This window comes from Euprymna scolopes, chromosome 24 (assembly GCF_053919585.1).
Source record: "Euprymna scolopes isolate OS-2025 chromosome 24, ASM5391958v1, whole genome shotgun sequence".
In the NCBI taxonomy this organism is placed as follows: domain Eukaryota; kingdom Metazoa; phylum Mollusca; class Cephalopoda; order Sepiida; family Sepiolidae; genus Euprymna; species Euprymna scolopes.
In genome coordinates, this window is record NC_136505.1 from 14,776,245 (window position 1) to 14,793,142 (window position 16,898).

The 16,898-nt window shown below is 31.9% G+C and overlaps 1 protein-coding gene across 2 annotated transcripts in view; it reads right to left on the minus strand.

Moving 5' to 3' along the window:
• Positions 1 to 4,637: 4,637 nt before the first annotated feature.
• The window catches only part of LOC145246603 (cytoplasmic dynein 1 light intermediate chain 2-like), a 151,341-nt gene continuing 139,080 nt past the window's right edge, over positions 4,638 to 16,898 (minus strand). The window contains exons 10-12 of one of the 2 annotated variants that reach the window (XM_080108264.1): positions 15,733 to 15,840; positions 10,322 to 10,415; positions 4,638 to 6,310 (exon numbers count right to left, since the gene is read on the minus strand). In XM_080108264.1, coding sequence (XP_079964390.1) covers positions 6,189 to 6,310; positions 10,322 to 10,415; positions 15,733 to 15,840 — 324 coding nt within the window. In that variant the 3' untranslated portion in view covers positions 4,638 to 6,188. The remainder of the gene's footprint in view (positions 6,311 to 10,321; positions 10,416 to 15,732; positions 15,841 to 16,898) is intronic. The other variant, XM_080108265.1, reaches the window with a different exon arrangement.

The following is a 16,898-nucleotide window of genomic DNA, read 5'->3' on the forward strand; positions in this document are numbered from 1 at the left end:
CTACTAACATATAAAATTATCTTACCGAATTTTAAAAGTCAGACCAAAATAATAATTTGTCTGACATCATCAGTAGATTTATACGAGTCTATTTTTCCATTTTGTTCCCTTTCATTATGTTATTGGGGTGAATATTTTGTTTCGCTAGTTTTTCTGAAAATACTTATTCCGACTAAGATTTTAGAATGGCAACTTTTTCACTTATTGAATTTTCTTATATATTAAAAGGGAAATGTATATGTTATAAGTTATTTCCCTTTTACAAAACTAAATAACTAAAACACATAATATTTACATTAATGGAAGTAAGTTTTGAAAAATAATTCACTAACAAAATTTGAATTACCAAATATACTTTTTATTTCTCTGGAAGTTATCAGCAATTTTTTTCTAATCTAGACCAAGAAAACTTTTCTGTCTCTACACAGACACAAAAGCTTTTTTTAGCCTAGATTTACAAAATTGGAGAGACAAGAACATCCCTCTCGGAACAAAGGTGAAACTACTAAATGTGCTAGTCATCTCAATCATACTTTACACACGTGAGGTATGGACACTGAACGCAAGATTACAAAGGAGGATCCAAGCAGTAGAAACAAGATGCTTCAGAAGACTTCCTGGCATCTCATACAAGGACTATATCACCAATAATGAAATCTGCAAAAAGGTCACTATGAAAACCTACTGACCACAGTGAAAAAGAGGAAACTCAGTATGAGCACACAAAATTGCAGAGACCATCCTGCAAGAAACAGCCCAGGGAAAAAAGATAGGCTCAATGTCAACTAGGCACTCGCTTACAACCGCATTAGGGAGAACCAGATGATCCACCATGCAGTGTCCTCATGACCCTGGCAGGTTATGGGACCAATAACAGTAAAGAAAGCTTTTATGGTAAACATTTTTAGCTAATAGTTTTTAAAAATGGCGTCTATTGCATTTTTTCATTTTTCTACTTGAAATTGTTAATATAAAATCTTCCATGTTGTTCATGTCGGCATAAACAATCGATGCAGAAGAAAATTCTCGCTCGATTTGATGTTTAGATGTACAAAGCATTGAAATGTAATAAAGTCATTTTTTTCCTCCAATTTTCTTTTGTTTTAGCTGGGGATGGGTTACCTGCTATTTCATACATTCCAGAGATCTTTAAGATTCTAACTGTCCCTTTAAGCGTTTGCATCTCTTGCGCTTGCTTCATAGAGTATATTTGGCAGATAGTTTTTTTAAAATTATTTTACATAAGCCTGGCTGCTCCTATAATTACTGAGATGATGGAGATCTTAAGATACCAAAAGTGTTACATAAACCTTATATTATTAAACCGACTTTGGAGATCAATAGTGATGATAGATCTTTTGTCATTCCAGATAAGTTTTCTCTATCATGTACAGGGAACTAATATATATATATATGTATGAATATTTACTTATAAATATAAACATTTATTGTTGACATATTTTAATTATTATAGATAAAATAGTTCTCTAGACATGTGTTTCGCCATATCTGCTCTGTGGTTATAGGATCGAATCTCAGTATAGTCAGCATGATATGTCAAAATGCATGTCTGTGGATAACTGTAAAAGCGGTGGGTGAGTGTTTATTTTAATGGACATTTTTGTTGAGGTCATTTGTAAGCACCGATCCCATAGAACTACTGACTAGCAACATGATGGTTGTAGGTTCAATCCCCGGATAAGGAAAGGTGCTAGTTGAGCTGCACCGATGAGTTGTAATACGAAACAGTTCTGTATGTGGATGACATATATATATATATATATATATATATATAATCTAGTGTGTGTATCTTCCTCTATGTATAAATGTATTTTTATCTATGTTAAAAGACTGTGAAACTTGAATGCTTATATTTGTATCTAGGTTTGTAAATTTAATCCCGTATTCATCTTTTTAATTACTGTATACAAGCTTGTGCAGGACAGGTGTATTATACATGAGTTGATATTATCGATTTTAATTATTTAATCTTTTTTTTTAATTATTATTATGCTGCTATTATTTATGTTATTTTAAATAATTTTCATATTTTTTTGATTTACGTTTTTTTACTATTATATATTTTCATGGAATTTTCTTTTTAAATTAATTTCTTTTTTAAAATAATTTCTACAACTTATCACGCTTTCCATTCTGTATTTGGTACTTGAAATGTAAAAATAATTGCTGTATTCCTTTGTTTAAATGATATTCCTACTTGCTGATACAGCCTTTATAACCATTTCTCTAAAATTATTTTACTTCTTTTTAGCCTATGACCTTGATTTGCTGCACAATTTTTTGATACATTCACTTAAGTGTTCATCTTGTATTTAAGTAGTATTTTTAATTGCGGGATATAGCCTTAGAAAAGCATTTCTCTTGAGTAAATTATTTTTTCCTCTTTATAACATTTAACTCTGATTTGCTGCATAATATTTTCATGTCGATCATATTTTAAGGTTTTGATTTGATGTCTAATCCTCATACAGATGAGGAGACTTCAACCAAGTATCATCTCAGAAATGATCATACACGGATTGGTTGTTATTGTTGAGTTCTTGGTGCCAAAATAAATGAATTTGCCACAAATCATTTTACCATTTGCTTTTATATATATATATATATATATATATATATATATATATATATATAAGTAAATTCTTGGTACAGCAAAATGGAAGGAGAAATTTCAGATCAGAAATTAAATATATATATATACACACACACGATATATATATATATATAATCACACACACTATATACACACACACAGCCCTATCATCAAATAACCAAGTATTGTTCCATAAAAATTATATTTGATACTGATGTAAACACACTCATAATCATAAAAATAAATGTTAATGAAATTCCACAATTTATGCCGATTGCAGTATTCAACTTAAAGACTGGTTTACTTTAACTTATACACTTTTGTTCATGGCAATAAAATTAAAAAGCAAAAATTTCTTACATAGTCACGAAGTATGTTGTTGGATATGAGAGAGAGAGGATGTGTGCATGAGATAGATATGTGAGAGAGAGAGAGTGCAAGAGAAAGCGAAAGAGAGAAAGCACAAGAGAGAGAGGGCGAGAGCGAGAAAAAGAGAGCGCGCAAGAAAAAGAGTGCATAAGATTGTGAGAGCCTTGTTAATTTAAACGTTAGATAACAGTACCAAAAACCAGTTTCAAGCAGACGAACAGCTCAACTGTTGGGTGTCTTAAAAAGAAAATAATGGAAATTTTTTAATTAAATGCCCTGTTTTTATTTGATTCTAAATTAAAAACAAAGAAAACAAAATAAAAATGTGATGAAGATTTTCAAATTGGTCCAATCACGGTTCTGCTCTGGAAAAGGAAAGGTTGAAGGCATCCAGAAACGAGAAACACACTGACCCACAACTTTGCACAGCACAACTAATTGATTTTTAAAATAAAATGTATATAAAAGAGGTAAATAGTTTGCATTATTTATTTTCTTATAATAAAAACAAAGGTTTATTTTATTTAATTGTATAAAAAAAAAACAAAAAAAAAACATGCTTTTTGATAGAGATTATTTATATATGTTCATAAAAGAGCAGTAAGTTGGTTGCGATGAAGATTATGAGTTTAGACAAGGGAAGGAACTCAGTCAAAGGGAGATAATCTAAGAGAAAACGCAATGAAGATTTTTCAAAATCAAGGGCTTCATACTTTGTAATAAAACAGATGGACCCCAACAGAGTGACATTGAGGGCAAGTTAAGCTTTGTAAAATAAGAACTTAAAATAAATAAAATAATAAAAGGGATAAAAAAAAAAAAAAAATAAAAATAATTTCCTTTTTGTATTTATCTTATCTTGCTTTCAATCTGGTTATATTCAATACATCTCCATAATGGAATCGTCTCCCATAAATTATCTTTTTTTTTTTTTTTTTTTTTTTTTAAAGAATATTTTTTGTTTTACCTGTATGACATGATAATAGCTAGCATCCATGCAAAATCAGTCTTACTTCAAACAGAAATGCTGAAATCAATATTTTAACCACCAAAAAGTTCCAAACTGTTTCTTCTATACTTACTGGTTGATATGCTGCGTCACTATATTTCGACAACTTGGAAATCTGACTCTTTCGGGCCACAAAATGATTTTCAAGTGGCTTAAATAATTCTGTCTAATTTATATATAATTTACCTCTTCCCCAGGAGGAGAGACAATGTCAGATGAAGATTGGAAAAGTGTACACTGGCATACAAACAAGGTCTGTCAGCATTCCCCAGTAGGGACACTTCATGTGATTAGCAATAAACTGACCCCTTAACAAAAAAAAAAAAACCTAAGACTGCACAGGACCATATCTCAGCCATACAAAGCCACCAATATCAAAATGGCCCTGACTATCAGGCAGATTGTTGAGGACGTATCTTAATAAACAACACCTAGCGACGCTGTAAAATTCTGTCTGATCTATGATTTAGTATGCTTGATAGCTATTAAAAATTCCATGCAGGTAAAATTCATTATTTTAGTTAAACAAATGGTGTGGGAAATATTTAAATGAAATATGCAACAGGAAATTTCACTTAAATTTAAATAAAAAAAAATAAAAAAGATCGATTTACAATAATAATAAATTATGACATAACAAAGAAAAACATTTTCTTATATTTTTCATTATTTTTTTTTTTCTCCATATTTTTTTTTTGTTGTTTTCTTTACATGATCCAATCCACATGCTGTTTTATGTTACAAGGCTGAGGCGTAAGCCTCATTCTGCTCAACAAAAGGTGAGAGACTGAATGTTAGATCCACAGAGGGCGAGCAGCTGCGTGTTTTTTTCTTTTTGGTTTTTCTTTTAATCATTTCCTTCTTTCGGTTTTTGCTTCATGATCAATGCATTATTTGTTTCATCTTAAAGAAAGTAGGGACACAGAAAGAAGGGGAGAGGTTTGTTGTTATCCTTACCCTGCTAAATTTGCTATGGGGGAGGAGGAGGGGGGAAATGAGGAGGAAGATAAGGCTTCCTAAGTAACATTTAGAAAAACCTTTGAAAGGAACCAACATTTTTCATCCTGGAAAATAATTGGTTTGTATTTATTTTTCTCTGTTCGTTAGGAAGAGACGAAAACATATATATACACATATATATATATTTTTTTTGTTTTTTGTTTGCAGGTAAGTAAAGAATTATTTCATACTCAGAGGATTTTCCTCATTATTTGAATGAGCGTGTATGTGTGGGTGGTGTTGGTAAGTGGTGGGGAACGAGGATGTTCACGGGAAGAATCAAATGTTGATCCTTCCAGTCAAGGTAGAAACTGTTGCCATTAAACAGTTCATGCTCGTTTACAGCTTTATATATTGTTGTGTGTAAATAATCAGATATAGGGATAAAAAAAAAAAATGAAAAGGATTCTTTTGGGGATGCAAGGGAGTGGGATTTCATTACTCCAACAAATTCTAAAAATGGACTGAGGCAGGCAAGAGGCACACGATAGGCACAAATTAAATATATCTTAGCAATTTATATCCCTTTAAGAAAGGATTTTGAAAAATATAGCCTGTAAATGAGGTAAGAGATATAGCACTTTATTTATACACGTGGGAAGCCGGATAGACTGCATCACTATCGATGGTTTAAGCTAAGTCGAGTTAGTATTTAAACAAAAAAAAAAATATACCATTGACTCAAACGCATTAAAGTAATGAGAAGAGAGGGAGGAACAATTTCTTTACATAAAAACAAAAGAAACAGAGCTAAGACGGATGGCAAAGGAGCTACAGGCAGCAAATGGTGTTAAAGAGGTTCCATGTAACGTTCGTAACCAATTGTTCAAAACTTCAAAAACGATACAAGCAAGGTCATCTATTGATCGACAAAGTCTGCTAGGAGAGCAGTGTCATCAAAAACCGCTGTTAATATCTTCTGCTAACGGATTGTGTATGAGTGAGTGTGTGAGCATGTTTGAACATGTAAGAAAGAGCAAATGTGCCCCCCCTCCCCGACAAGGGGGATTGGGGGAGGGAGGTCAGCGCACAGATGCGTCAACAGATTGTGGTTAGCAACTGTAAAGATGGCAACAGACACAAAAAAAAATGAGTCTGACGGTAGCAGACAAGTCCTCTTGGTTCGTACATTCATTCAGTCATGCAAACTTCAGGCTGCCAGGCAAAGCCACGACGCTGACTAACAATAAAAACTTCCTAAGTTGGTGTGCTGGGCTCATTCGACCCTCCTGTGGAACCGTCGGCATTCACAGTTTTCTTTGTACGATTCAATCGCTCAAGCTCTGCAGCAGCATCGCGAGTGACAGCAGCTTTGTCAACTGGAAGAAAATGGAGAAACACGTTACAGCTTTGCGGGAAAAAAACAAATTCATAAAACAATCATAATAAACTAGAATTCGGAATTGCAATCTTCTATTCTTCTATTATATGAAGGACAGTTGTCTGTATTTGTACATTTATATGACCTACTAAAATTTCAAAATACATAACAAAAACTTACAAAATTGTTTTTTATTTTAAAAACCAAATGTAACCCCAGAAAAATAATATCTAAAATTTCTGAAAAAAGATTAATTTTTTTTTTTTTTTTTGGTCAAATGGCCATTTATATCATTTAATATTTATCAAGAACTAAACACGATTTTTAATTACAGATCTGAATTTTTGAGATGAGGGCTGATTGTTTGTATTACTTGTTTGGATCGGACTATTGTTCTCATTTTGAGTGTTATTTGTGCAACGTTTTGGTCAGTGTAGCCTTTGACCATCGTCAGGCATGTTAGTTATTGTCTTGGAAAAGAAAGGAGAAAAGTTATTGGTTCCATATTCTTGGAGTTGGGTTTTTTTTTTTTTCCGCTGTGGTTTTATATGTCTGACCGAGCATAGAGATCAACAGTATATGGGAACCACTACTTACGTATAAAGAAAAACAAAATTTGTACAATGCCTCTTTAAAATTTCAACCATAATTTGAGATAATCCCCTGTCAAACTTTATTAGAGTTACCTCCCTTTATCAACCAAATTTTTTTTACATATGCAAAAAACAAAAACAAAAAAAAAAAAACCCCAAATAACTCCCAGAATACAAAACCATCTCCAGAGCCAGTAACTTTCTTTTTCAAGTGCCTGACGAAGGTCAAAAGCTACATCAACCAAAATATTGCACAAATAACACTCGAAATGGGAACAATAGTCCAATCAAAACGAGCAATACAAACGATTTTTAATGTTATATAATACAGCTCTGGTTATGAATCAGCATTCTTTCAATTTGAAAGATGCTAACTCCAAATTTAATTTATTATTTTTTTAACTATTAGGAGAAATTTAGTTTTAGTAGTGCTTAGGAGGCATTCTTAATTTTATTTTGCATTTTAAAATAAATCTCTGGAGAGGCATCCAGAGTTTTTTTTATTTCATTGTTCACTTAAAAAAATAGATAAATATAGAAAATAAAATTAAAAAATAAAATAATAAAAGAAAGAAATGTCTCTTCTAGAAGAGGGAGGAGTAGGTTGAGAAAATTAACACAATCAAACATTTTCTATTTATTTTTTTTTAATGGCCCTGAGAAATGCCAGGTGACTGCTAGTCTAATCTAAGTAAAGTCAGCCTTGTTATCTTTTCTCTGTCAATGATAACTTTCGTCTAACAAAATTGATATTTGATTCAGGTTAGCCAGTTTTTCTTGTAGATCGTTGCAGTAAGTTAAGAATAAACTTGTTAGATTGACTTCCTGAGAGAAAATGTTTTTCCAGGTCAGAATTATTTTCAAATAGCCACCATTTGAAAACAACAATAATGGAGATTTGGTATCTGAAGTAAAATATTCAAATTTCCCAACTTGCTCTAAAATGCTAGAATGGGGGGAGGAGGAGGAGGAGATAATTTTATATGGAATTCAAATGTGATCCCGAACTCAACAATAATTTTCTTTTTATCTTCCAAGTTTGCCAATGTTCCCACATAATTATTTTTAGAGAGGGGGAGAGCAAATGTGTTAATCTACAACAACTGTTTTTTTTTTGTCATTTTCACAATGAAAGTACTGACTGATTTTTGAACTTGCTTTTAAATCCATTAAATTCTTTTAAATGCTTTTAACAACGTGAGGGAGATGATCATTCATGCAGTGTAAAAGCTGGCGTCCATCAGAACTTGGTTCTCAGACTCCTATTCATCATTGTTCTTGAAGCCATTTCCAAAAAGTTCAGTTCGAGATACCAATGGGACCTAGTAATCACAAAAAAAACAAAAAAAAAAAACAAAAAAAAAAAACACTCGACTAGCTACAATCATCAAATTTTCCCTCACTCTCAATCTATGCCTAAATCTAAATGCAGATTCCATGAACAAAGTTTCTTTCCTAGAACTGCCCACATGTGGAACACTGTTCCATTGACCTGCTTCCCGGCTGATTACAACATGGTAACATTCAAGTCCAATGTAAACAAGTTCTTATTGAGCCGTTCACTTAATTGAAATTCTACCTAATTTACACCATTAATGATAAAGATAGAGAAAGGCAGTAAGAGGTTTTGATATAAAGATGTTACACTTTTGTCTCAAGCAATGCTGGGTAGCCCTACTAGTAATAATAGAAACATTCCCAAAACTTCAGACAATAGCCATACTGCCTTCCCAAGCAGACCAAATTTGAAAAAAAAAAAAAAAAAACAGATTATCAATTAACAATATCAAAAGCACCTATACATTATTCAATTGGAATTCATTATTGAGATGAGTATTATTTATTAATTTATTTATTGTGGACTATTATCCTCATCTTTCTTAGGTGCAAAAAAAAAAAAAAAAAAAAGTGACATTTTAATGTTAAACATTACATATTTTTAAATCGATTAATAACTGCCCCAAAAAATACGGGCGCCAACTCTTCTACATAAACATGAAGTATACACGGGGCCGTTTATTTTGGGTCAACTTGTATTTAAAACCCGCTGAGTCATGTCACGTGATCTTGACGTCAGCAAGCTGTAATGGCAGTCTGAATTTAAAAAACATTGTTGTTATCGGTAAAAAAAAAAAAAAAATAACCCTCACACAAGCTAAATTATGAACTTCTACGCTATGACAACGTTACCAAAGTTATTAGCACGTTAAAAATAGTTAGATATGATAGTTAAATGAAAAATAACAAGCCAAAAATGTGAAGTAAAAAAAAAAAAAAAAAAAAAATGCTTACAAAAAAACAAACCCAGACGCCATTTTCTTTTTTAGTAACACTCTTTAGAGTAAGGAAGATGAAGTGTGTGAGAGAGAGAGAGAGAGAGAGAGAGGGAGAGAGAGACGTAAACAGAGAGAGAGAGAAAAACGTTAACTTTTTCACACCGATATCGACAATTTTCGATGGGGGGGGGGGGGGGGGGTCAACACCGCATGCATCAGATGACGTCATGACCTGATTTACTTTAAATAGTTGAAAAACCAAACAAATTTCATATACATCGCTTTAGCTCAGGTAGTTAAGGCCTTGATTCATTATCTAAACGTTTTGGGTTCAAATTGTGGTGTGAGATGCTTTTTTTTTTTTCGATTTTTAAAATTTAAATATTGAACCCTGTATTATTTAAGCCATTTTTCACATAACGTTCGTTTTCCTGTTTTTTTTTTTTACTTTACTTCGCTTATTCTTAGCGACACCCCAAAACACCCGGCTACCCACCGATTTTTTAAATTTTAATATCGAAACAGGCTTATTTAAGCCATTTTTCATGTGTTCGTTTTTCTGTTTTCATCGTTCGTTTGCCGTACGTTAGTTTTTGTGTTTTTTTTCGATGTTTTGATTACCCCCACCTGCTTAATTAAAACGTTGCTTTCTTTTCTTACTTCGCTTATAACAATGCTTACATCGTCATCGTCGTCGTAACGCTCGACGACTTTCAAACATCTTTCACTTATTCGCTTATAACAATGCTTCATTCTGGCTGGCCGATTTTATTTTCAAACTTCGCCTCAGGGCTTCGGCTTCGATCCTAACCTCGGTTTCTTTTTTATTTAACACCACACACACCTACAAACACCCGGGCAATGCCGGGTACCCCTCGCTAGTGTATGTACATAGCTATATTATTATTGTACTACTACAACAACAACTACTACTACCACTATTATTATTACTATCATTATTGCTATACTGCTACTACTGTCGCTATTACCACTGTCATTATTATCAATATTATTATTATACTATCATTCTTACTGCTGTCATTATTAATGTTACTATCGTTATTGTTACTACTGCTATCAGTTGTTATTGATACTACCGGTACTACTATTGCTAGTGTTACTATTATATATGTGTTTTACCTGCTTTATTGCCTGTCCCAGTTTTCTTGCTGAGGAGACTGTTGAAGAAGTTGGCCAACATTCCTTCACTGCTGGCCGTTTTGCAGGAATCGAGCTAGAAGTAACATAAAAAAAAGAAATCAATTAGAAAAGAAAATTCTTCATAATAATAATATGAAGGAAATGTTTGGAAACCGCAGTTGCTTTCATGCAAGAAAGGAAGCCACGATGAAAAAAAAACAAAAAGAAAACGATGTAAAATATTAAGCATTAATAAGCGCTACAAAGCGACTTACAAAAAAAGCCAGTTCCATACTATTCCTCAGAAAATAGGTAGTAAAAAGATGGCTAGGATGATGGGATGGAAATTAAATGCAAGTCCTTTTTAATCATGCAGTCATGGAAAAGGCATCCGTTTCGTAAATTGGATAATTCCTATATTGAACAGACATTTGTTTTGATAGTTTTTGAACCTAAACATCAAATGCAGTGAATGTTTTGTCATAATTTTATTGCGACACAAATGTGGTGATATCTGTAATCACACATTTTGTAAAGTTGAAAAATTGATAAAATAAAATTATTTGTTTTATTGAAGTGCATCTTGCTTTATTCACTCAGAAAAAAAAATTTAAACTCAAACATAAAATATAATAAATATCAAATAAATCGTACAATATAAATGTACACAGAACAAAAACATAATTGCTAAAATAAGATTATCGATTGGTTTCTTTATTGACAACATTGAAAAGACATCAAGTAAATAAAAACCAAATGACAACGAATAAATGAACTATAAAAAAATGTTACGTTCACAAGCATTTCATGAAGTGAAACAATATGAAGTTTGTGGTGCTTGTCTGTTATTTAATTTAAGGTGGAACTTTATATGAACACACATGGATTGCATTTGCAATAGAGAGGAGACAACTTTCGTTTTTGCTCTTATAAAAAAAGAGAAAAGTCTCACAATTCGCATATGCAAGAATTTGAAAACTGCAACAATGTATTAAGGTATTATTTTAACTAAAACCAATGTTACCTACTTGTCATATTAAAAAATTATGAAAAATGATTTTTTTTTTTTTTTTTTTTTACTTGGGAGTCACGACTTATCAAGGCTCAAAGGCCCCTTGAGGATAAGGGTTAATGAATGTAAGTAATGTAAGTTACTAATATTTAATGGTGTAAATTGGCTAGAATTTGATTATTTATTAGGATGGCTCAACAAGAACTTGTTTACATTGGATTTGAAGGCTACTAGGTGGTATTCAACTGGGAAATAGGCCAGCAGAATAAAGTTCCACAGACGAGCAGCACTATAAAAGAAACTTTGTTTATGGAATTTGCGTTTAGATTTAAGCAGATAGTAGGGGAAATCATATATAGTGGTTGTAACTAGTCGGCCTTTTTTTTTTTTTGAAAGTTTGGCAAGGGGGGACCATAGATTGAAATTCAGTCAAGCACTTGCCACTAAAATAACAGTATTATTTATTAATAAAAACTGCTTTCGAAATTAATTGCAAGTTTCACTTAAATAGTAAACCATAGTTCTGATGATAGCAGGGGAGGTAACTGCATGAAATCAGGAGAGGTAACTGCAGTAAAGGAAGATCGCTAAATCACTGAATAAATGTTAGTAATAATATAATTTCTGTGAAAATTATATTACACTTGTTCCTGAGGTTATCCTTAGAAAAATTTTGTGGAATCTTAGGATTAAAGGAAACTCCAGTGTCTTAGTTTATTTTTTCAGTTACACTTAGTTGTTAGTTAGCTACTACTATTGATACTAGTAGTATTACTATTTAATTTAAATTAAGATGTAAAATAAAAAGAAATTAAATATAATCTATATATTAATATGATTGCGTGTTATTTTGTGTCACACTTACATCTTTTTTCTTCCGAGTGACTGTCGTTTAATTGTTATGACCTTCAATTTCTTGTAATAAATAATTTTACCAAGAATTCTTCATAAGTTTTGGTTTCAATTATAGCTGAAGGAACTCGAGTGTGTATATATATATATATATATATATATATATATATATATATATATATATATATATATATATACACACACACACACACACACACTTTTTTCTTTACAAGTTTCGTTTTCCATTCAAGCTGATACACCCAAGTCATATGGATATATTTTTTTTATTTTTGAAATTACAATTTTATAATATATAAGAATCGAAAGAAAATGGATTATAATATATACGAAATCTGCATAAATTAAAATATATTTAAGTGTAATTTGTGACCGGGGTAGCTTAGATAAATACTTTTGCAGTTTTAACAAAAGAGCTACAATAATATCAGGGCATTTCCATTTATGCTGAACATCCACAGAATGCCAACATCAATAAATTACAGATGAAAGAGTTTGCTGTGGAATTTCCACAGAACCTGCTAGTATTAAATGAATATTAAAAAGCTTAAAAACATAGCTAAGAACGGATATCCTGTTTTTTCGGTAACACCAAAAAAAATTTGTACTGTTTATTTCTAATACTTCAGCAGGGAGTTTTAATTCCTGCAAAAATAATAAACTAATGTAAAAATAAACAATAATCAATGAGCATCATGAAATATAAAAAATGTAAAAATTAAGACGGATAATTGCTGCACCAGGTTAATTTTTTACTGGCAATAAAATTGTATTGTGAACTAATGAAAGTTGTTTTTCAATGTCGTCGTACAGACATAACATATTAAATAAGTTCCAGGCCTAACTAATAGAAACAACTTTTAAACAAAATTTGACTTTATTCATCAGCATAGTCCTCATTCTATGGTGATATACTGATTGCAAAACAATTTGATGTTTTGCAAAACAATTTGCCTTTAGCTCTAAAATACACCTCAGTTTCCAATACGATTTCGTCATTAGAGCCAAACATTTCTCTTTTGAGGTATGCAAACATGTTTTCTAGGGTAACTGTAAACTTTGTCCTGAATGTTCAGTATCATTTGTGTCTGTATGGCCACATTTAAAGTCATCACTGATTTTGATGAAGTAGTTTGCATAATACTAATCAAGTCATTGTTTTGCTTGAATGTTATTTTTCTACATCAGAAAGCAATGCTTTATCAACATAAAAAAAATCTAGATTTTTCCATTGTTTTAAAAATTTGCAACCGTAGCTTCACTTAACTGATTTGTTAAGCATAATCTTTAATATAAATTTCACCTGTTTAAATGTATGTATGTATGCCTAAAACTTTCAACAGAGGCGACGGATTTTCACGAGATTGGTATCATTTTATTCCTTCACCTTCAACTGGGCACTTTTCTACAAAGAGGGGTCGCATTTTTCGTCAATGTTTTTGAAAGTCATCGCTTCTTTTCGATTGACTTAGCCTTAATTTAAGCATTCGTCACTTCTGCTTTGGCGATGGGCGCAACAACAAAGACGTCACTTTTTTTTTTTCACATTCTTTTCCTCCTTTGCTGTACAGGTTCCAGCCTACCTGCCTATTACCATTAAAAAAATTTTTTTTTTTGTTCAACACACTTCCAAACACCTGGGCAATATAAAACCTATAAAAATTAAGACGGATAATTGTTGCATTAGGTTATTCTTTTATTGGCACTAAAATGTACTGTGAACTAATGAGAGTTGTTTTATAATGGCGTCGTACAGATATCAACACATTAAATAAGTTCTGGGCCTAACTAATAGAAACAACTTTTAGATAAAATTTGATTTTTATTCAGTCTCTTTCTAGGGTAAAACACTAATTCTGAAATTGTTAGTTTATAATATTTCATCAGGGAGTTTTTTCACACACACACTTTTTAAAAAACTGAAACACAAAATAAACAGAAGTAAACAAAACCATAAAATATATAAATATAAACAGAACAAAAACAGATGTGAGTTTTTATCCGTTTGACAAAGATTTTCTTTTGAGGCAGTTTCTTCCGAAATGAGGAAGACGTACAGATTTATTGACCATTGTCCAAAGGGACTTTCACTTTTGAAAGAGAATAACCAGGGTATTCAGAGAACCAACTGCAAGAATAGCCGTGGTCAAAGCATTGCACCCTTCCCCACGATAAACATTGTATTGTACCGTGCTCTTGTGGGGAGACTCACTTATATTGCAATATCATGGAGAAAAATTATGAATACTCATCTTAGCCTATAGAAAAATAACAACTTGTGTTCAAATGATGGTATACTATCACCATTTTCATAAGTTATGTGTCAGTATTAAATATTCGCAAAAAGTGATTGATATGCCACGAAACAGACAAATCAAAAATCATCAATAGTTCAATATTGTTTTATATGTTAGACAACTTCTAGAAATTGGCTTCCAAGCTAACCTATCTCTTCCCAGGTCTTTATTTATCCCTCCATTTTTATCACTTTCTCTTGTTTTCCTTTGCCTTACCTTGCCAAATGACCCTATTACTCGAACTCTTCTACTACATCTACTAACCCAAGAATAGATTTACAGTAAGAGGACTTTTTAAAAATCAAAATTTCATATTGAATTCAAGTCTGACTTCTACAAGAAATATATTCATTACCAAACAACAAATATAAAAAAACGTGCCGTTTCTAATTGTGGTTCACTTTTTGTCGTTGATGTTTTATTCCTGAAGTAAAATAAAGAATTGTTTATAGAATATGTTTGTAATTGTAAAAAAAATATTTTTGCAGTAAAATAAGCAATATAATTTAAATCTAATCAAATACTGGTTTTCTTCAAATGCACAGAAAATTTATTTCCATATTTGCCACTTGTACAGTTTAATCAAGACATTAAAAAATGAAAATATCGAAAAAGGTTATATCGTATGTATCAGTTTTGGACTGAACACACCACAGGGAGATAACTCCATGTAAAGCGCCGACATTCCCTCCCCATCTTTAATACTAGCTTTTCTTCCTAAAAATCGAACCTTTTGCTCGGTATCATAACAAATTGTTCTTTTGCTGTAAAAAAACTAATTGATGAAATTAAGTGAAATTTTTTTTTCTCTGAGAACTTCATTCCATAACAGATACGTACAATTTAAACTTTTTTTTCAATATTTTCATTTTTTAATGTCTTGATTAAACTGTACAAGTACCCCACATTTAATAACATTGTTGTCCTCATGATAATGTAACAAAAGTTGTTTGGCCCCAACTATAATTAGCATAGCTTCTGGGTCCTCACCCTCAAAAAGGTTGCTAAACCTTGGTATAGATAAGATATTCAGTGACGTGTTCAAAAAGGTAAAATGAACTCAGTAACCATGTCTTGCATGCCATAAAGAAAACGTTATTTCCAAGCAGGACATCAAGATGTCAGTGTTAGGACAATACACATTTAGTTGGTGGGTGATATATATATATAAAAAAAAAATTAATAAAAAATTTGCAAGGCAATAGCGAAAAAGATAAAATTGGTATATTCACGGGTACTTTTCGAGTTGATCCCGGAGTAGGGGAGCCAGAGGCTCCAGGTGATGCCCGAGGGGAAGGAGTTCCCTTGGATACGCCAGGAGATGAGCGCAGTGGAGTTTCCTAATGAAATATAAAAACGTTTTGTTAGAGAAAAAGCAAACTAGTAAAAAAAAAAAATGTTCATAAGATTAAAACAAAAATTACCAAACAAAAATTGAATTTTAATATTCTTTGAAGTATTTAATGGGTACAAGAAAAATCTTCAACAATCAACCATAATAATAAGCCAAATAAATTTTATACATTTTATTGCACTAAAAGCTATATTGAACAAAGAATAATTGAACAAGGAAACTTAAAGGAGACTAATAACACAGAAGACATTTACTTTAATAAATGCTTAGTATGGAATCACATTCCCTTTTGATTTCTTTACAGGATCAATCCTTTTAGACATGCTCTCAACCAAGTGGAACACTGTAAAGAGGAGATGCTATTCCGTTCGCTTTGCACAGCTTCCTACAGTTTGTCATTGTTCTCAAAAGTTCTTCTGGCCAATGCAGGAGATATTATGGACCAAATATTCTCGATTAGGTTTAAATCGGAGCTTTGACCTGACCAAAATATCACATCAATTGAATTATCAGAAAACCATTTTTTTGGTGACTTTAGCAGTGTGTGCAGGGGTATTATCATGTGTTTAACCGTCATTTTTATGCAACTTGGTGAAAATCATGCTTCAGTTCTTTGATTGCACCGTTCAGGAGCATCACTAAGACAAAATCTTGATTCTATCTATCCGGAAAACATTCCTGAACCCGTCCGTATCTTTCTTGCCATAACACGAGAAAAATCTTTCTTTCATTGATGTTCTTCGATAAAAATGGCTTCTTTGCATACATTCGTCTAGATATTGTATATCTAGAAAGAGTTTCCAGCCCCTTCAAAACAGTTAATTTAAGATTGTGGTCGTCCTTGAAAATGGATGCTCTAGGGTGACCAGATCCGGATTTCCCTTTTACCAAGCATTCGACTTCAAACCTTTGACCAATTCGCTTCACTACAGAAAAAGATGTTTTCACATTTTCTTTTCTTAAAATATAAAAAAATAGCTTGTAAGTCATTTTGGACTGCCTTAATGCTGCAATTCATTTTTTTCTATCTTAGCCAAGATGCGG